General features: G+C 42.6%; 2 protein-coding genes across 3 annotated transcripts; one reads left to right on the top strand and one right to left on the bottom strand.

Annotated features, from left to right (window-relative positions):
- Positions 1-244: 244 nt before the first annotated feature.
- CUNH1orf232 (chromosome unknown C1orf232 homolog) lies at positions 245-12,478 on the bottom strand. Of its 2 annotated transcripts, none has more exons than XM_089478756.1 (4): positions 12,361-12,478; positions 7,054-7,140; positions 4,082-4,179; positions 245-2,678 (listed from the first exon to the last, which is right to left on the bottom strand). In XM_089478756.1, exons 1-4 carry the CDS (start codon positions 12,391-12,393, stop codon positions 2,381-2,383), a joined length of 516 nt encoding a protein of 171 aa, XP_089334882.1. In that variant the 5' UTR covers positions 12,394-12,478; the 3' UTR covers positions 245-2,380. The 2 variants fall into 2 exon arrangements, with proteins under 2 accessions (XP_089334882.1, XP_089334881.1); XM_089478755.1 differs by lacking the exon at positions 12,361-12,478 and adding an exon at positions 8,729-9,868.
- A 1,460-nt stretch (positions 12,479-13,938) lies between these two features.
- Positions 13,939-17,658, top strand: ZNF593 (zinc finger protein 593). Its single transcript, XM_089478954.1, has 3 exons — positions 13,939-14,174; positions 16,111-16,173; positions 17,120-17,658. The coding sequence occupies exons 1-3, from the start codon at positions 13,978-13,980 to the stop codon at positions 17,250-17,252; spliced, it is 393 nt and encodes a 130-aa protein (XP_089335080.1). The 5' UTR covers positions 13,939-13,977; the 3' UTR covers positions 17,253-17,658.
- The last annotated feature ends 3,536 nt before the right edge of the window (positions 17,659-21,194 follow it).

The following is a 21,194-nucleotide window of genomic DNA, read 5'->3' as shown; positions in this document are numbered from 1 at the left end:
TGGTCTTGGAAGCTAAACAGAGTCAGCCCTTGTTACTACTTGGATGGGAGACGACTAATGAATACCAGGAGCTGTAGGCTATATTTCAGAGGAAAGAACTGGCAAAACCACCTCTGAGTATTCCTTGCCTAGGAAAACCCAGTGAAATTAATGGGGTCATGGTAAGTCGACAGGCAACTTGAAGGCACCTATACACACATGGTAATGATGACTCCAAGGCTATTTCAGGATATAAAAATAAGTATTTAATTTCCAGCACACCTTTTTGCAACAGCATGAGTTGTGGCTGAAGACTAGAGGGGATGGACTGATGAATCTCTTAGGAAGTAGTGAAGAAAAGGGTGCAGAGCGGATTTGAATGGTGTGTTTTTAAAAATCTGTTGTTGCTACTGAAGACCCAGAGAAATTGCACTATAAATGGGAGCATCACCATGAAATGGGAGGCTAAGGGTGTCTTATCTGGTCTACTTCTGGCTTGAAAGTTCTAGATGCAATTGTTGACCCATCTACGCTCATGCAGTCTTAAGGTGACAAAACAGTGAAACAATGGAGTCCTGAATCCAAAGGAACTCTTTCCTGTGAGGGGCTTGACAGAAATATTTTGCAAATGGAGGTCTGTACTTCACAGTGTGAACAGCCAGGGTGGGCAACTGTGCAAGGCATTAGCCCACCAAGAGACCTTGGAAGGATGCATTCCCTTGCATTGCACCCACCCCTGGCAAGAAAAATATATTTTGCCCCCAAATCCCATCTAGGGGATATGGGGGGCTTTCTCACCATGTGTTGGGGATTTCCTGTGCAATTTTAAGATGAGGTGTGGCCCTTTGAACAACAAGAAGTGTGCAGAAGTAACTCCCTTTTCATTTCCTTTTCAAAAAAGGCCTCTCTAGGACATAAACTGGCATAAGAAGGGGGAAATGTGATGGAAATGCCCTTCCCTTAGAGGTCATTTTGGGGCAAAACAATTTTTTTTAAATTTGCAAAATAATTTTGCCATTTTTTGACCACTGGGGCCCCCAATTGGGCATGCAGATGTGGTGCCCTCCACATCTCAGAGGTCACCGAGGCATTTTGGAGCAAACAAATGTTTTGCAATTTTATTTTATTTTTTTACCTTGGGGTGGCATGTGGCCCATGGGTATATGGTAGCATTTCTTAATAATGGCCGCAGTGTTGTAAAAGTAATATTCTGTAGATCTTGACCTGATACCCCCAGGTGGGATAGAGAACATTGTCTTTACCAGAGCTGAAGTACATGAAATGGAAGGAGGGGACCATTTTTACTTTCTACGTATGGCTGTGAAAGCTAGATACAGTTTGAATCTCCCTTATCTGGAATTTTAAAATCTGAGATACTTCAAAAACCCCAAACATTTTCCAGGTATGTCTGAGATAAGTGACACTTGCGTTTTGATGATTCAAAAAAATTGCACAAAAGTACCTTCAGGCTATAAGGTATACATGAAACATATGTACGCATATGCAAATATAGGTGTTCCAAAATCCAAAACAATATGAAATCCTGGTTCCCAAGCATTTTAGATAAGAGAGACAACCTGAAGTGAAGAAAGCTGATGGGAATAAATCAACTGATTTTAAATGTGGTGATGGAGAAGAATTTTTTGGATAGCATGGACTGACAAAACAACAACAGCAGCAACAATGAAGTCTGTACACTCACTAGAAGCCAAAATAACCAAACTGAAACTATCGTATTTTGGACAGATCATGTTGACATGACCAACTGGAAAAGATGATAATGCTTGGTAAACTGGAAGTCAGTAGAACAAGAGGAAGACTACATAACAGATGGATTAATCTGACCAAGGAAGCCACAGCCTTGTAAGACCTGAACAGGGCTGTTGATGATTGAGGCTCATGATGGTCTCTCATTCATAGGGTCACCAAAAGCGAATGCTGACTTGACAGCAAATAATAACAACATACCCATTGATCTTGCTTGTGGCAGTAAAATGTCTTGGGCTGACCTAGGCATAGTGTATGCAGAAAGATCATCTAGGCACAGAAAGTGGTAAGAAAATTGCCCTGCTCTTCTCTCTGCCAGGATTAACCTTACTTGCCAACGGACCTGTTCTGAACCAAATATTTTTATTTTAAGAACAGTCTTGGGGAAAAGAAGGGGAGGACAAGGAGAGATGGAATGGATACCATTTGAAACATGAGACACGCATGGAGAATGGGGTGGACAGGAGGACAACATCCTAAAGTTGTGTTGGTTAACAACACCAGTGTATGGTCAGACCCTTCACATCACACTCAGTTCTTCTCTTGAAGAGTTATTGGAACAAGATAAAGCCCTTCTCCCCTGCTGGAAAGACATCATAGACAGCTTCAGAAGTCTCTCCCTTCTGTGTCTGTCCTAGTTGCTCTTGAGGCCACTTTTGTTCTTCATCTCAGCCAGTTTGTTGGTGAGGAAACTCCACTTGAAGGCCACCCCTTCGGCTTCTCGGAGGTCGTTCTCCTGGTCGGTGTTGCTGGCTTCCTCCTCGGCTGCTGTTTCCCCGGAGGACCCTGAGCTGTCCTCGGCTGGTTGCTCTCTGGCATCGGCCATCTTCTCCAGGACTGAAGTGTGCTGCCACTTGGTAGCAAAGACGTCCCAAAGGCCAGATGTCTTTTTCTCCGAGGCAGACTCCTCCTCTGGTTTTGCTGCTAGAGGGCTGGAAGCAAGAGAAGAAACACTGAATGGAAAAAGGAGCAAAATAGACATTTTTTGTGGCCCAAGACATTTTGCTGCCTGAGTTGGAGGAGCAAATGGACACGACCCCAATCTTGCTCCCCTCAATTCAAACAAATCAAGGTACATAGGACCTAGTCCCTGTGTTGGGAGAAAGGTGGGATATAATAATAATAATAATCCCAGTCACATTACAATGGGCCCTTGGTATCCACCAGGGTTAGGGACCAGGACACCTGCACCCACCCCACCCCTTGAATCCATTACAGGTTTAAAGTACTGCAGTGTGACTATGTGAATAATTTCACTCACACATTTCCAATTTGTTGTTCACACTGCTTTTTTTAATAAAATCAAAACTGCATCTGTGTGCATCTCTGCAAGTTTTGTTGCTCACACATGTCAGCACTGCAAATAAAGATGGCGACAACAATGCAGATGTATTCAAAGCACATTCAGGTTTTATCCCGGTTTACCCCAGGTCTATCCGCACTGGTTAATCACACAGCCAGCAACATGAATCTTTCAGGGGGGAAGAACCACACACACAACCCAAGATCAATTATCCTGGGTTAAATGAGGTTTTTGGCAGCCCTGGAAAAATTTAACCAGATGCATTTGAAATTTATGTGAACAACACAGATTCAACCCACATTCTATTTTCAGCATCTGCATAACCCCTTAGTCCAGTGTAGAGAGGTTACTGATTGACCTGGGATCCTTCACATGCAGAGCCTGAACTCTTCTACTGAACAATGACCCTTTTTCATGAGAAATGTTTCACTAGCTATGCTAGCTGCTCAGCAGAAGATTGATTATATTGTCACAGAGGCAATACAAATGACCATCAGTCTAGAATTAATAGCCTTTGGAAGCTGGCGGATATACCATACGGTATACGGCTAGATTAAATATTCACGTTTTAATGATAGATTATTCTGTTTGCACCTCCAAGAAACAAATGTGGGTTCAGGAGATTACACATGAGCCCCATTCTTGCAGCAATTGCATCAGCTTATGTCTCTGTTCACACAGTACAGTTCAGTCGGCCCTTCTTATACACTGATTTTTTATGCAGAGATTCAAGCATCCATGGTTTGAAAATGTTAAAAAAGTATAAATTTCAATTATCAAACATTGATTTTCCATTTTTTATAAGGGACCCCATTTCGCTGTGCCATTATTTAATGGGACTTGAGCATACATGGATTTTGTTATCCACGACATGGGGGATCTTGGAACCAAACCCCAGCAGATAACAAGGGTCCACTGTATATCATTTGAGAGCTATACCATTATTACACAATAAACAATAAGCGATATGGACTTATTGGTCCTCTAGACAAAAATGTGCATGGGAGAGGATGAAGAAAAGGTTTCTCTTACTGGTCAGCACAAGGCTCAGAGGCCAGCAGTTTATGTTCGTCCTCCCGGCTGAACAAAGATGACACAGTCCTCCAGCTTTTGACTCCAGCTCCTTGGACCTACAGAACAAGAGGAGAAAAGGGAGGGAAATCACATTGTCAGCAGCACTAAGAAGTAGGTGGCAAAGCACCTTCCCCATTTAAAAACATAAGCTCTCTGGTTCCTTTCACCCAAGAAAACTGTAAGGTACAGTATGCAGGGAGTATTCAACCCAAATGGCTTAGCTATGCATTCACACTGCAGAAATAATCCAGTTTGTCACCACTTTAACTGCCATGGTTCCATCCCATAATTTGCTGTAGCACCAGAGCTCTCTGACAGAGAGGGCTAAATGTCTCACAAAATGACAATTCACAAAATTCCATGGCAGTTAAAGTGGGATCAAACTGGATTATTTCTGCAGTGAGGATGCAGCCTGAGGCGAATCTGCTGTTCTGACTGTTCAACTGGGGTGACTGATGGCTCTGGTGGATTCTGATTATGCATCTGATATGTGAGGTTTTTCAGTTTTGTTCTGACAGCCTCCCAACCCAATATTTAGCCCCATATACCATGATAGGTTCGCCATGTAGGAAACCACTTGAAGGCACACAACAACAACAACAGCAGCAACAACAACAATAGTATCTACAATTGCTAGCATCATCTAACCATATTTCTGAATACAGCCCTAGAAACACTCCCAGGAATCAGCATGGAATTGGAACTATTTTACTACGCCATGATTTAATGGACAGGTTGTGGTTTAGTGAAGTTTCATACACTTAAGGTAAGTCAATTTCATCTAAGGAGAGTGGGCCCTTGATATCTGCTGGGGTTTGGTTCCAGGTAGGGATGCCATATCCCGCCTGTAGGCAGGGCAATCCCGCTTTGGGCGGTGCCGTCCCGTCCCGGTCTGGTTTGGCACCAAGACCGGGACGGCACCACCCGCGGCCACCTCCGCCCCTGCATGCGTCGCGGGGTCCTCCAAGGCCTCGCTGAGGCCTGGGAGCGCACTCCGCGGTCGGAGCACCGGCCACGGAGACACTCCCTCCCAGGCCACAGCGAGGCTTTGGAGGCGGCTCTGCAATTGTGGGGTCCTCCAAGGCCTCCGTGAGGCCGGGGAGGAGGAGGAGGCCACTTGGCACCGCGGCGATCACCGCGATGCCAAGCGGCCCCCGCGGCCCTTCGCGGCCTGGGAGCAGGCCTAGGCTTCCTCCCAAGCTGGGAGGAGGAGGAGGCCGCTTGGCACTGCGGCCATCGCTGCGATGCCAAGCGGCCCCCGCGCCTTTTCCCGGCCTGTGAGCAGGCCTAGGCTTCCTCCCAAGCTGGGAGGAGGAGGAGGCTGCTTGGCACTGCAGCGATCGCCGCAATGCCAAGCGGCCCCTGCACCCCTTCTCGGCCTGAGAGGAGGCCAAAGCTTCCTCCCAAGCCGGGGAGGGAGAGGAGGAGGACAAGGTTTAAAAATGTAGGACCTTTTTTTTTAATTTCCTGGCCAGGAAATTTTTTTTAAAAGTCCTACATTTTCAAACCTTGTCCTACATTTGTCCTGGTTTGGAGGTCCTCAGGTATGGCAACCCTAGTTCCAGGACCCCCTGTGGATACCAAAATCCACAGACTGTCAAGTCCCATTAAATACAATGGCATAGTAAAATTGTGTCCCTTATATAAAATGGCAAAATCAAGGCTTGATTTTTGGAATTCAGTGGGCACCTGCCAAGCGTTGAAGGACCATTTTCATTATCTTTCAACACTTAGCAGCTTGTACTGACAAAATCAGCACCAACTACACATAAGATGTCTGATGACCAGAAGTCACTTTTGGTCAATTGTTGGGAAGTTGGTTTTTCTTTGATTGTTTTGTTTTGTTTCTGTTTGTTTTTTTGTGGTGAGGTCTGGTCAAACCTATAGAATTAATTTTGAGCTGGAAGAAAGCAGGTTGGATCCAGCAGGGTCCAGGAACTGGGAGAGACTCCCCAGAGGCATCTCTGGAAAACCCAAGGACTCTAGAGAATGATCACTCTGCTAGCACCTTTGAGGCTAACTGTAAGAAAGAAATTGGTAGCATGAGCTTTTGTAGACTGAAAACATGCATCTGAGGAAGTAGGTTCAAGTCTATGAAAGCTCATGGTACCAACTTATTTCTTTCAGTTAATCTCAAAAGTGATACACGATCCCTTCCCATACTGATTTTCCATACTAACATGGCTATGTCTTTGAATTCTAGAGAATGTGGCAGCCTCTCTGGAAAGACCATGAAAAAAGCAAGCCTACCTCAAAAGCAGTTTGTCAAGTTACATGTATTTTGGCATAATTGTGGCATACTGAAGCCATCCATGACCAAACAGAAGGAGGATGCTCTTAGCTCCTTCACTGTTCAATGACCAAAGGCTTCAGCATATCATTGTATTCACATGTCTTTAAGTTTCATTCCAAACTGTGATCAAAAGCTTTGTGCCACATGATGTGCAATGCTAAGTACAGAACCCCCCATAAGAATTCTGCACCCCCATGTAATTCTCCTACAGTCTCCAGATTTATAGCATTACTGACATCTTTGACACTTCTGTGGAGCATTTACAAATACAGTTTAGGCACCCAAAGTAAAGGAGCATGCACAGTTACTCAGGGAATGTGAACACAGCAATCAGAAGAGTTGCAGATGTGAACAATTTTTGTGTCTCGCTTTTAAATGCATGACGTCTTTGCAATGCTAGAAATCTGGGGACTGAAGGAAAATGTATATTTGAGTGGCAGAATTCTTATAGGGAGGATTATTTCTGCGGTGTGTAATCTGTCTCTGACTGCAATGCATAGTTATTGGGTTGTGTTCAGCCTGGCATGTCAAATGTTGTGCAAACCCACTTGGAAGTCAACTAATGCCAATTTCTGGTGTAGCTCCAAAGGCGCAAAACCAAATTTGGTTCTGGATAGCAATAACGTCATGTCCTTACCCGCCGTGCCAGCTGAGAAACGGGGTTAGATCCTTCCTCTGTCAGCAGCGTTGAGTCTGTTGTTTCCATCAGTTCAGGATTCTCTCTCTGAAAAAAGAATTCAGCTTCAGGAATGAGAGAGGAGGGACACCAACACGCAGGGCTAGATCAGGGATGAGTAACTTCGGAAGGCTAGGGGGCTGCACCTGCTTCAACCAAAATAAAATAAAAAATATTTTGCACCCTAATACTTCCAAGATGTATGGAGGCATTTCCACCATGTTTTAGGTTTCAAAAAAAGGCTTCTTCTGGACCTAAATTGACCCATGGGCCTGCAAAATGCAGTGAAAATATACCCCACATTCCCAGTGGACATTTTGCAGCCTTTCAGGGCAAAAACATTATTTTTTAATGGCTGTGGGATTGTGTGTGGCCTGGAGGGCACACTTTGCCCACCCCTGGGATAGCTAGATACATATTTTGACTTGTTATAAGGCACGTTACTTTTTCTCCAACTATGGTGTCTTCAGTTTAGAACTTGAGAGCAGAGCGCCAGAGTCAGTCAAGTAATACACCTTATTATAAAACAGGTAATGGACATAACACCTTTAAGTCTTAAGGCTTCCTGAGAGAGAGAGATGAAAATCAAGGATTAAAAACAGTTAATTCTGTTTTCCCTGCCCTGCCCCATCTGTGGGACTATCCACTGATTCCTAATTTTGTCTGAAAGAGTATTAGAGTTTTACTGGCTTCCCACAGACATATTTCTTTTTCAATGAGCTGCACACCAATCAGACCCATTGCTTAAAACATTTTTATCCACCCAAGCACCACCAGTTGTGAACCATCCAGCAAAATTAGTTTAACTGCTTCATTCTTTTCATGCAATCTTATGAAAACTTCAGGTGCCAAGGGCCATCTCCATAGAGCCATTTCCTGGGTGTGTGTTTGTGAGACAAAATAAAACAGCTTCTTCTAAGACAGGTGCAACATATACTCAGAGGTACAACACTGACAAAGAAAAAAAATCATGCTTTTCTTTCTTTAGAACTACTGTATTGTTTTCTTTCACGTGCAAATTTGGTCAGAGTTAAACAGATCAGTGTTTGAACGTAAGCCAGTATGATCAATCTACTAAGATAGCTTGTATGGAGAGTTATGACTCTCCTCTGACCTACTCTAGTAGTTTCAAATTGTACTGTGCTACAACTGCTATCATTCTCAACCATCACAGCCATGTTGGCTGTTGCTAATGGGGTCCTGGCCCAACATCTCTGAAGGACACTTAGGAGCCTTATTGCATGAAGAAAGAAAGTGGAAGTTCAGCTGAATAGTACATCCTTTTTATATGCCTTGCCGCATGACATTGTGGTTCTTTGTTTCTCTTCCCATGGGAGACAGCTTTAAAAGTGAGTCTGTTTGTAGCTTGGAAAAATCCGTTTGACAAAAGACTTGCTTTTACGACCATCTCCTGAAGGAAGAGAACTGAAGAAGTACATCATCATCTGATAAGGCATGTAGAACTGCGCTACTATCTGGCTGAACTTCTGTTTTCTTTTCTTGTGTGATAAGGCTGAGGAAGGCTTCTCTAGATGAAAAGCTCCTTCTCTCATAAGCAGAGACATAAACCTGTAACATACTAACAACCGAGGCTCAATAAGGGAGCAAAAGGGATGCCAGCAGGGATCACCTCTACCTCATCTTGGAGATCATCCTCTTGTGACTCTCCACCAAGGGTCTGCAGTACTTTGGACTTGTAGACCTTCCAGAATGCCTGAGTCATCCTGGCAACAATCTGCTCAGCTTTCTCGGATCCTTCTTTCAGAAGCAGCAGGGTCACACGAAGCAACCTGGTAGGATCTCGGATAGTTTGACAGCTTTAGTTCTTGCAGACCCCAGGCCCTGCTATAGCTTCTCCTCCGATCCTCGGTGGGCTAGGTGCCGGTGGCCATCCCGCCTCTGCGTCCAGCTGCTTTGGAGGCTCTGCAGGGAACCAGGCGCTCAAACAGATGCTGGCACGTCCTGCAAATTCACACCTGTCACGGGCGGCCTCCTTCTCAGATCTGGTGTCTTCATTAAAATTTCAGAAGCCTCCCATGTACATCTCGAAGAACAAAAAGGAATCGGATCCATGGCTGACCCAGAATGCCAGTGGATCCCTTCAATGAAGGGCCCTGGAACTGATGGGAGCTGTCTGAGTCTCCTTTCCCACTTCATGCATCCAGTCTCCAAATTGGTTCTTCAGAAACTCTCTGAGTTGTCTTCTCCATCTGGCAGTTGGGACATTCTTTAGTGGCCCCTTCACATCTTCATACTTGGAAGCTGGACCCTCTCTCCATGCAGAGCAACCTCATCAGCAGAAGAGGGAATTCTTCACATAGACACCCCCCCTATTCACCCCAACCAGACTTTTCTCCCCTCCTTTGGAGTCCTTAGGAAAGCCTCATTCCTGCATTGCTACGCTCTTACGTTACACGCCATTGTCTGCACTCTGTAACTGATCTCTTGCAAGAATGGCTTTGGAACGTGGTAGCTCAGCAACAGGCTCAAAATAGTGCCTAGCAGCTAAATTATTTCGTAGGGTTGATAGCCTCTCAGGCCTCTGTTCTTCTCCTTCGTGGATTTAGTTTCTGTCCTAGACAGAAAGCTTCTCCCCACCACCCTGAATGGCTTCTTGCAAACTGCAAGCAAGAAGGGTTGATTCCTCGTTTCTTTTTATCCCTCTTAAGAAGTAGCTTGCTTTGTCTGTTGTACCCCAAATCATGCAGTGAGTGGTTGTAGGAGAGAAGGAAGGAGGCTTATCTTCCCATCACCCACCTTGCTTCAGCCCAGCCCCTCTCCCCTTGGCTAATGGCAGATGCCTGTCTGCTGCCTTTACATGTCTGTAAATGTATTATTGATTCCCGGGCTGGCACAGTAATGTGATCACGAGTAGTTAACTGATGGAGGGCTGTTGCTTTGTCCTGCTCTTGACATCCAACATTTGTGGATCCATATTTGCTCTGCTGCACGCTGCTAGCATTGCTTTGTCATGTGCCTCTGTCTTTCCTTGAGCTGATTTTGGCTGGAGATGGTGGTAAACAGGGCAATGCAGTGATGCAAGGAGTTCTTGCCCTTCGGGAATCACTCAGAACAAAAGCATTGTGGATGGTGGAGTACATAATGTGACATGCTCCCCTCGTTTCCTAGCATTGAGAAGTTACAGCTGGTTGGTTTCTTTTGGTCAGAACCTCTTGCTGAAGTATTAGCAATGTTTTTTTAATGAAATACATTTCCACTTATAATTATAAAATGTTGACTTAACACAAACTGAGGGTGCATCTACTCTGGAGAAATAATGCAGTTTGACACCGCTTTAAATGCTTTGATGGCAAAAATAGTACTGTTGCACCACTGCAGGAGGCGTGCGTTAATTGAATGCTCCCAAACCATTATGTTTCCATTCTCTTTTACTAACACAATTCCAGTGGGACAGAGACCCGTGTGATAATGCCATAAATCCCAAACTTAAAACAATAAGGAGCAAGCATGTCGGTCTCTGCAGAAATCAGTCCTAGAGGATGGCTTCATTGGGTAACAGAGTGGATGTCAGTACTTCTTGGTAGAAGATAAGATTGTATTTAGTACCACCCCTAGATAGGAACAGATGTTCATCATTGGAGAGAGGAGCAGCTAGTTCTGGCAGTTATTATTTGCTTGTGTTTCCCATGGTCTTGGTTGGGCCTGAGTACGGATGTATCTTGTTGGAGGAAGGAAAAGGCCAAGGAAGGGATAGAATCAACAGGGCCTTGTAAAATTGCCTTGTTATCAGTTCTTACTCTTTTAGTCTTCCAGGAGGCCTTTGTGCTCATATCCATTTCACTTTCCTTCCATCCAAACAGAATGCATCCCACTTTCCATGCCACTGTCGTTCTGAAATCTTTCCTGGAGGGACTATTATTCTCCTCTTTTGATTAGGAAATAACATATACACACACACACACACACACACACACACACTGTATGTGTGTATATATATATATATATATATATATGGGAACAGTTGTACAACAGGGAGAAAAAGACTACCGTATCTAATTCAGACCACAGGGGAAATTTAGGTCAGCAGAATCTAATGACCCAAACTGAAACCTGGGAGGACACAGGGGTTATCACCCTTTGCTTGCAAAGAGCCCTATACGATCTTTTGATGACCAGGCTTTGGGGGCTTAGATTTCCTTCATGGAGGATTAGCTGAACACCAGGAACAACAGTTAACAAGGGTCAAAGAGTCATCCTTTTACACTGAATGGACATTAATCAGTTGTGAGCTGCAACACAATCTCCTGATGGAATTACATTCCACTCACTTTCATCTCAAAGGCTTAAAAGTGGAATTCCAAGGAAGAATGAAAAGCTGAGGAGTAGTGGAAATAATGGTTTTGTTTTGAAAGAACGGTGGATCCAACATCAGATCAGGAAGTCCACAGAACATGACTAATATTTTTTAAATCCATATTATTGTTACTAAGACTTTTTATATTTCTTTTCACTTTCGTCCCTCTACATTTCCAGCTTTAACTTTTGTGGATTTGATTAATATGTTCTCTCTAGGAATCTCTAGCTCCTCCAGTGCTACTCTATGATCAACTTTGACAAAAAGTTGCATTGAAGGACCTAGATATTCCTAGAGAGAACCCTCCACTAGGCATTTGTAGCTCCTCCAGCGTAACTCTATGGTCAATGTCTGGCAGATGTTGGCCACAGAGTTGCACTGGAGGACCTAGAGATTCCTAAAGAGGTGTTCTCTAAGGTAAAAACATAGTATATTTTGTTATTTGCAGTTCTTCCACATTCATGGTGGTCCTGTGCCCCTAACTCCAGCGAATGTGGAGGGACAGGTGTATAACATTACCTAGAAAATACAATAAAATTAAATAATAGCGTAATAAAGTGGCAATAAAACAGTAAAACATTCAGTTTTCTCCTATAACTAATTTAGCGTGGCTTGCAACAGAATTAAACTAATAATCATCATCTACAAAAATTAATACTAGAATGGACACAGTAGCAAGATAGAATAATTGTGGGTTTTTTGTGGTGTTTTTTTTAATGAAATGCCCACTGCAGATCTTTAGGAGACAATGACCAGAAAGAAACCTAGTAGTGAGCTAACGCCAAAGACCTTAAAGGACTGGGTGTTTTACTTGATATCTAAAGGCACTCGCTGTTGTAGGCCTTCCCAACCAGTTTGTGGTGTAAATGTTACAGTGTCACACTAGAACTAGGGAGACCCAGGTTCAAATCTCTTGTTAACCATTCAGTGGCGTTAAAATATAAATCATTTACCATTTGCCGTCCTTGAATGGTACCTTCTACCATCTCAGCATTACATTTTTGTGTGTGTGTTTCTCATTCTTATCGGTAGAATCCTATACACACTCAGCATACAATTACAGTGCGCACTGGCTTGTACCTTAAGCCTTTTAAGAAAGGAAACAATATTCTGCCTGCACTGTCCTCTTGCCCTGGTCAAGCTATAGGGAAATGCCCTGCAGCTCTGTACTTAAGGGATTGGTTTACAGGTGAATTTGTAACAACTGAAAGGATAATGAAGAGGCACAATACTATTGTGTGCACGCTATCCTTGTTTTGTTGTGTGCCTTCAAGTTATATCCAGCTAAATTACATACATTTTTAGATGGTAAAAAGTCTAATTAAAAATAATAATAATTGTATGCCGCTCTGAGAGCCTTTAGGGCTGAAGGGTGGGGTATTAATACCGTAAATAAACAAACAAATAAATAAATACACTGATCCACTTTTACTACCTTCAGACTTATTTAATAATAATAACAATACAATTTATTTATATTCCGCTTTTTCGCAAGGAATCAAAGCGGATTCCAGCGGTATAAGGATAAAACATAATACAAGATACAACCCCCCCATCATAAAATAATTTGAAGTTGTTACATTATATATTTCAGTGATAACAATCTGAGTGAATTGTAAATATGTAGATTACAAATCCCAGGATTATGTAAAATGGAGCTATAGCAGTTAAAGTGCTATCTACCTACAGTGTAGATGCATCCTATGTGAAGAATAAAAGTACCCCAGGTGGTCCCCATTGTTGTATTCTTTTATTGTTGTTGTTGTTGTTGTTGTTGTATTAATAAATTCAGTAAGAAAGGGCACAACAGTTTTTTTTAAAGAAAAACAGTCCTGTTTTCAAAATGTTTTATTTTAAAAATAATATGACAAAAATTGTAATTTATAGAACGATCCGAAGGGTCTTGATGTCAGGAGGACATGATGGGAAGCAAGATGAGAAATTAATAATTTTGAAATTTTATTCAAAGTAAATTAAATGAAGTAATGAAATAAATGAAGTAACAGAAAAATTTAAATTAAATGAATTAATAATTTTGGAATTTTGTTCAAAGAAATGTAATGTTAAAATGAATTAAATTAAGCCAGATGCTAAATACACAGAATAATTGTTTTGTTTTAAAAAAACAACTTTATTTCTGAATTGAAGAAAATAAAGATTTAAACGGCAAAGGTTTATACAAACTGGACGAAGATGGGATGAAGTCCATTTTGGAAAACAAAAATGGATGGATATTTTGTATGTTATCATTTATTATTTATTTATTATATGTATTTATTTATCACATATTATTTGTTTACATGTTGTTATTTATTATTAGGGCATTTATATTTGTCACAGAGAGGGCTTTGAGGTGATTTCTGCAAGCTTTGTGAAATTTGTAAAACAATAAAAATATATACAGTAAAATCCTGTTTTCAAAATGGTTTAATTAATTAATTAATTAATTTTAAAAGGTTGCCAAAAAGTCTCCATGGCAACAGGACTGTGCGGCGCCGTTTTGATGACGTCACGCGCGAGCGCCGGAAGCGGAAGTGCCCTTCCGCTGGCGGCGTGTTTTGCAGTCGGAAATGGCTCCCAAGAGCTCTCGCCGTACGGGAGCCCACAAGGCCCATTCTTTGGCCCGGCAGTGGAAAACGAAGCGGCGGCGCCGGGATCTGGACCAGATCCACCAAGATATGAGGCCGGAGAACTCGGCCAAGCTGCTCCGCCAAGACCCGGATGCGGACGTGCCTGGCAGCGCCCAGCACTACTGCCTCCACTGCGCGTGCGTACAGGGCGGGGGGGGGCAGAAGAGGAGGAGGAGGGGGCGGGGCCAGGCTTTGCTTCAGAAGCGTCGTCTCTGCTTACTGCGCCTGCGCCAAAAGAAGGCGGTTGGCTGGCGTGTTTTCATAGAGATATGAAAAAGAGTAGAGCACCCAATCCATGGTTTGTTTCTTTGTGATGGGCTTTTTTCATAGAGATATAAAAAAGTTAGAGCATTCAGTCCATTGTTTATGACTGGGTTTCTTCTTAGAGATAAGAAAAAGTAGAGCATCCAATCCATTGTTTGTTTCTTTGTGATGGGCTTTAAATAATAATAATAATAATAATAATAATAATTAGTAGTAGTAGTTTTATCCATTTGTTTGTGTGTTTGTATTAGGTTTTTGCATAGAGATAACAAAAAGCCTAGAATATTTAATCTCTTGTTTTGTTTGTTCCTTTGTTGTTGAGCTTTTTGTTATTGTTGTTGTTATTATTATTATTATTATCATTATGTTTATTTGTATCCCGCTCTTTTCCCAGAACGGAGACTCAGAGCAGCTCAACTATATTAAAAGAACAATAACACAATTAAAAATTGTGAATGCAATTCTTCTTCAGCCGCGTTCATAGACTTGAGTCTGCTTCCTCAGAGGTTCAGTCCAATGTTGAGTCGAAATCTACTCTCCTGTAACTTAAAACCATCAGACCAAAGTGTCACAAATTATAGGGACATGTATCCCTATGAGACCTGGATTATTTCTTCTTAACAACTAGACAAAGCAACTCAAAAAGAGCATTGGAAACTAATTCTATCTATGGTGGCATCCGCACACATTCTCTTAGTTAAATATTGGAAAGGGATAATAATGTTATTAGTGTTATTATTATTATACTTTATTTATATAGTCAGTCAAAGTTACTCTTAGATTTACACAGCGCTGTACACACAAACAAGTCAATAAAAATGAAACCTGCCAATGGCGTACAGTCTACAAAATACATATAAAACAATAGATGACAGTACAAGATAGAATTAGATGAAAAAGCAGACAACAAATTGAAAGGATCAAATATCAAATCAAATATCACATCTCAGATAACAGTCAGATAAATAATCACACAATGCCTGGGAACGCTTTCCTGAACAATATAGTCTTCAACTCTGTTGAACATCAACTGAAGAGTGGCTAATAAAACTACTGGACATGATTAAATTAGGTAAATTTACATGCAGATTCAATAACAAGTCTATGGCCTGTTACAGACAGCCAAAATAAAGCTGCTTCGAGTCACTTTGGAGGTATGGTATTTCAATGATGCATGAGTCCTAAGAGTCTGGAAGTTTCACCAAAGCTGCACTCCAGTCCTTAGGACTGAAGCATGGCTTTGTTGCGGCCTTTGGACTCTTAGGCCGCATGTATCATTGAAATACCATACCTCCAAAGTGACTCGAAGCAGCTTTATTTTGGCTGTCTGTAACAGGCCAATAAGAGAAGTAGAAAAGGTTTGGATACCAGTGATAAAAGCTTGGAGATTATGAATGTGGAAGGTTTTCATCCTCACAAACATAACTAATTACCAGAAATGATTAGTATGTAAATAATACCATTAGCTATGTTTTATTTGTATGTTATAAAGGTTATAAATAAAATATTAAAACAAACAAACAAACCATTAGACCAGGTGCTATTCTCTGTGGCAGCAGAGAGTAGATCTGCCCGTCTTCCTTGAGCAATTTAAAGAATGCAGTCATGTTACTCCTCAGTCTTCTCTACACCAAGGTGAATGTGCCTAGCTGCGGCAACTTTTCCTCATATGATACCTCCTATCAGCCTTGTCACCCTTCTCTGAACCTGCTCCGACATTTAAGTGCCTTGCCTTTTGAGGACTAGCCTTTGCAAGCATCACCTTGCTCTACTAACTTGAGTTTGTCTGTTTTTCTCTTCTCTCAACAGGCGATATTTTGTTGATCTAAAAAGCATGAAGGATCACTTTCGGTCTAAGGTTCACAAAAAGAGGTAACATGACTTCTGGGTAGTAATCCTATAGTGGTTTCTAGGGGATGAACTTGTCATAAAGCCAAAGGTTTGCTTTAGCTGTATCGAAGCTCAAGCTTGCCATGTGACTTACATATGGCATTCATGGAAATTGTAAACAGTACTTGAAAATCATTTTTATTAGTGTATTTCTAGGTTCCATAAGACAAGACAGCTCAGTAACAGAGACTTCCTATAAGCCAGGGCAGGCAGAAAGCAGATTTGAGTCTATTGCTAGATCTCTGAGTGATTTGTAATAGATCATCAAGGATTTATTACTATAGTTATATAATAATAGCAACAAAATTTACAACTGCACTCTTCTGCTCTAAATTACATCTCTGAAAAGAAAACAGCTTGAGGATAACAGCTGCTGTGAGCTCCTTTTGGATTGGCTCCTATCCTTCCAAGCAGATTCCTGGGTTTTAAAAAGAGAGATGTGTATGCCTTTTGCACCAGTCTTTGGCTGGTGGATTTTAAGGTACAATGTGATTAATGTTGTATCAGTCCCTATTGCACAGTTTAAAATGCATTGTTTACATTAAGTTAATTCATCACCTTTATGGAGCCATGCCATGTCCATGCTGTCACTTCTAAATGGCTCACTACTGCAGTTGCCAGATCATGGATTAGTCGCAGAGCAGAAGCGGTGGCTGAGGTGGATTTCTGTTTGTACTTAAACCAGGGCTGGGAAATGTGTTGGGGCACAGGTGGATGACCATAGGGTCTCAATCGTGACTTAAAATATCTCATAAAGCGATATAAAGGAATCATATAGTTCCTTTGAGACTAATTCTTACCAGCTTTCCTAGACTCCAGTCCACTCATCAGATGCAGCTGATGCAGTGCAACTGTTTCTAGAGCATCTCAGTTGCAGTGGAACATCAGAGTATGAAAGCTCTTTTGACTTGAATGAGTTTTGTTTCAGGTTGAAACAGCTGAGTGAAGAGCCGTACACCCAGGAGGAAGCTGAGAGAGCAGCCGGGATGGGGTCATACATTCCTCCCAAGAAGGTCGAAGTCCATACGCAACCCCTTGATGAGATGGAAGAATCCAATTGAGAAGAAGAAATACAGTAAGAGCTCTCGGCCCAACTGGACATGGCGCATACCTTCAAACATCACTATTTCACAGACCTGCGTTTAGAACTGGAGCATAAAACCCAGCGGGTGGTTTTCGGCAGAGATGAGAGCTAAGGCTATTTTTTCCCCTTTCTTTTTTCTGTGGAAAAGCCACTTTCTCCCCATCCTCTTTGGCCCCAATCGGAGTTCAAGCAGAGGTCTGGGAAGGGAAGAGCAGACACCCTGCTGTCCTATTGACCTGGTTATATAACTAATTGCTGCTCTGACAATGGCTCCTGTTTATCAGCAGCGGCTGTGGATTTTCAAGCAGTTTTGTTCCTAATGTGACCTCTTCTATCTTTTGAGTGTGTCCTCTTAATAAATGAACTACAAAGCTGATAGCTAACCTTGGGCTTTGTGTTGTGCTGATTTGATTTGAACTCACTGTAGGATGCTTCCTAGGGCCCATGAGAAGATGAGTAAATATTTCCACTGAAGGTTGTGACTTTTATTTTGCGCTAGTTTCTGTAGGAATTACTGCTTTGGTTCAGAATTATCAACATGAATTACAATTCCCCCTTTATCCATAACTGAGCATAACTGAAAACTGAATGTTTCAGAGAAGCCTGTCCTCTTCCCATAGATTTGGGAACCTTTTGACCCTTCAGATGTTATTATTATATTATTATTATTTATTTATATCCCTCCCTGTTCCCAAAACTGGGACATGGGTTGGCTTACAATATGAAAAACAAAACAAAACAAAACAGTACAATTAAAAGCTTACAAAAATTAAAATGTTGTGGACTTCCAATTCCCAGAAACACCAGCCAGCACAGCCAGTGGTAAGGAATTATGGGATTTGGAGTTCAGAACATCTGGAGAAGCTAATGGTCCCCTACCTTAATTGTGGCTGTGTTTGTTAAAATGTTAATGTTGTTGTGTGCCTTCATGTCATTTCCAAGTTCCAACCTATGGTGACCCTATCATGGCTTTCTTGGCAAGATTTGTTCAGAGAGTTTTTTTCCCTTTTCCCTTTAAGTGGGGTATAAATGAAGTTATTGATTCATTGTTACATGGGTGGCTGTACAATATTTTCTGTGAGTCTTAGATGATTGGACAAAATCATGTCTTTATTTAAAAAGTCAGGGAGCTTAGCGTGCCTGCACAGTTTGTTTATCACACTTACTTTCTTACTCCACAACAACCTTATGGGGTAGGCCAAGCCAAGTGACACAGTGGCTGGTGTTATGATCATCCAGTGAAGCTCAGGGCTGATTTTTAACCACTTGAAAACATTGTCAGTTGCCTTAAAGACATCTTGCAAATAAATGGACAACTGATTTCATTTCCTTGCTTCTCCCTGAATAGCTGTGTGTTTGTTTATTAAACACCTGTATCTCATCTTTAGATCTAAAGATCAGCAAGGCAGCTCACAACTAGGGTTGCCATAACCCGGTTGCAACCGGGTTTTTCCCGGTTTTGGCTGCACCTGCCCGGTCACAGCACGGGTGCAGCCAAAAACCGGGAAAAGCCCGTTTGCAGCGGGGTTGCTGAGCAACCCTGGGGCCTCGCTGCCCTCCTGCTCCTCCCCCGCGCATGGTCGCGCGGAGGAAAAGGAGGGCAGCGAGGCCTGAGGCGGAGGAGGCTGCAGGGAGACGGCGTCTCTTGGGCGCAGCCGCGCCAACCTCCCTGCCTCCCTGCAGCCTCCTCCCTCCTTCCTGGCCTCCGTGGGGGCCAAGAAGGAGGCGAAGCCCCGGCCATCGCCGCCGGCCTCCCCCCTCCTTCCTGGTCCCTGCGGGGGCCAAGAAGGAGGCGAGGCCGGGGCGATCGCCGCCGGCCTCCTCCCCTCCTTCCTGGTCCCTGAGGGGGCCAAGAAGGAGGCGAGGCCGGGGCGATCGCCGCCGGCCTCCTCCCCTCCTTCCTGGTCCCTGAGGGGGCCAGGAACGAGGTGAGGCCCCGATCCTGGCCTCCGATCGCGGCGGGGCCCAGGCGGGGAGGGAAAGCCTCCTTAAGTGGAGGCTTTCCCTTGCCGCTTGGCCTCCGCTTTTTGTGTGTCCTACATTTGAAAATTTTGTCCTACATTTTCCCGGTTTCGAGGTCCGGCACTATGGCAACCCTACTCACAACACCTAAAATTAACACAAACCAAAACAATAGCAAATAACATGCAGTCAGCAGAAGATGCTTGATAACTAGTGATGGATAACGCACCTTCTCCCAGGCTCATAAAAGAAGAATGAACTGCAGTCTCAGTTCACAGAAATCTTGTCTTTCTGAATACATTTGAAGTATGTTTTGGACTCTGTTACACTTCTGAAATTCTTATGAATTTCCAAGCCCTGAAAGGCCCAATATGCTTTACTATCCATCCCACCCCACCTTTTTTTTGCTGCTGCAGTGGTGGTTAATAAAATATCCATGCATTATGGCGTCTTTAAAGAGAGGCTGGCTGGCCAGCTGTTGGGTATACTTTGATTGAGAGTTCCTTCATGGCAGAATGGGGTTGGACTGGATGGCCCTTGTTGTCTCTTCCAACTCTACGATTCTATGAATCTATACTAGAGTGTGCCTTGCCCAAGGTCACCTAATAGGTTTGCAAGGCTGAGCAGGGATTCAAACCTTAATCTCCAGAGTCATAGCCCAGTGCTCAAACTGGCTTTCTGTTAAAATGCTAAGGCCACAGAAAAAAATCTGAAGCCATGTCTCAAGAGGATCAAAAGGCAGTGCAAAAAACCCCAGTGCCTTATAATCTGTGTATATTCTTAAGGCATTCTTCAAGGGCTATACAAAATCATAAAAGGACAACATGGAAATACATAAAATCATATTATATAAAATCACAATTGCATTAGTGCATTGCCTATGGCCTGTACATACCTACTGAGAAGCGAAGTTCAGATATTTCTGGATGACAAACTCATACCATTTACTGGACAAGTGAAAACGTGAGCAAAGCCTGAAGGGTTGCTTTATATCTTGTAAGAAGATGGTAGGAAAAATAGTACTCTGAATACAATGTCTCCATCTCCCCCCCCCCCCCCCCGGGGTCTTCATTGGATGCTCCCCAGTTCCTGCTCCTTTAAAAATGTTAAGGTGCAAATAATATGAACTAAGTCATTTTGATAGTGTTCTTTAAGCTATTCAGCTGTTTGGGTTAGCAGGAGAAGTGGAAGTATGACTCTGGTCTGGTTCGGACATACCAACTTCAGTAATAAACTGACCTGTCATCTTGAGAATAGATTACATGCTCCTGCGTCACCTCTTCTTTACTCATCTTGCTTTGACACTTCTGTCTTCTCTAAACCATAATTTTCTATTATGCCCAGGCAGGGAAACTGATATTTAATCACTGCTAATGGATCAGAATATGATGCCAGAAAGGGTACAAAGCAGCTTATGAAAGCCAGTTTTTAAAGCAGTGATTATATCAGGAAAGGGCAATATATGGCCCTCCAGATGCTGGATCGCAGCTTCCATGATCCCTCACCATTGGTTTTATTGGAATCCCTCATCTATAGTAACACAGATGCAGATTTGTATAAACAAATCAACCCAAACTAGGGCTCATAGGTTGCAGAATATAGCTGGCTCATTTCCTTTAACCAACATTAAGCTAGAACTCGTACTCCTCCCAATCTATATCTGGCATGGGTTGGTGGACCTTAATGTTCTAGTTTAAAATCATATTGAAGTATGCCCATCTCTGGTGTGTACTTCAGATATGTTTTCTAGATCTTATGGAAATATCTTACCCTTATCCCTCTTGAATGAGTTGAGTACTCACAGCTGTCTTGTACAAATGGATCCCATTTTGGGAAAAAGGTGGGATATAAATGCAACAGATAAACACATGCAATGCTTCTTTATATACCTGTTTGTTGTTCTGTGCCTTCAAGTCATTTCTGACTTATGGCGACCCTATCATGGGGTTTTCTGGGG

Source organism: Sceloporus occidentalis, unplaced genomic scaffold (assembly GCF_023333645.1).
Source record: "Sceloporus occidentalis isolate IW3139 unplaced genomic scaffold, rSceOcc1.0.p SCAF_13, whole genome shotgun sequence".
NCBI classification, from domain to species: domain Eukaryota; kingdom Metazoa; phylum Chordata; class Lepidosauria; order Squamata; family Phrynosomatidae; genus Sceloporus; species Sceloporus occidentalis.
The sequence above is the reverse complement of the archived record's forward strand: the minus strand, read 5'-3'. Positions and strand labels throughout refer to the sequence as shown.

Coding starts and splice junctions, on each gene's coding strand:
- CUNH1orf232 (XM_089478755.1), bottom strand. CDS start 8,815: ATGACTCAGGCATTCTGGAAGGTCTACAAGTCCAAAGTACTGCAGACC. Junction 7,141..8,728: donor AGGATGATCTCCAAGATGAG/GTAGAGGTGATC, acceptor TTCTTTTTTCAG/AGAGAGAATCCTGAACTGAT. Junction 4,180..7,053: donor TTTCTCAGCTGGCACGGCGG/GTAAGGACATGA, acceptor CTTGTTCTGTAG/GTCCAAGGAGCTGGAGTCAA.
- ZNF593 (XM_089478954.1), top strand. CDS start 13,978: ATGGCTCCCAAGAGCTCTCGCCGTACGGGAGCCCACAAGGCCCATTCT. Junction 14,175..16,110: donor CACTACTGCCTCCACTGCGC/GTGCGTACAGGG, acceptor TTCTCTCAACAG/GCGATATTTTGTTGATCTAA. Junction 16,174..17,119: donor TCTAAGGTTCACAAAAAGAG/GTAACATGACTT, acceptor GTTTTGTTTCAG/GTTGAAACAGCTGAGTGAAG.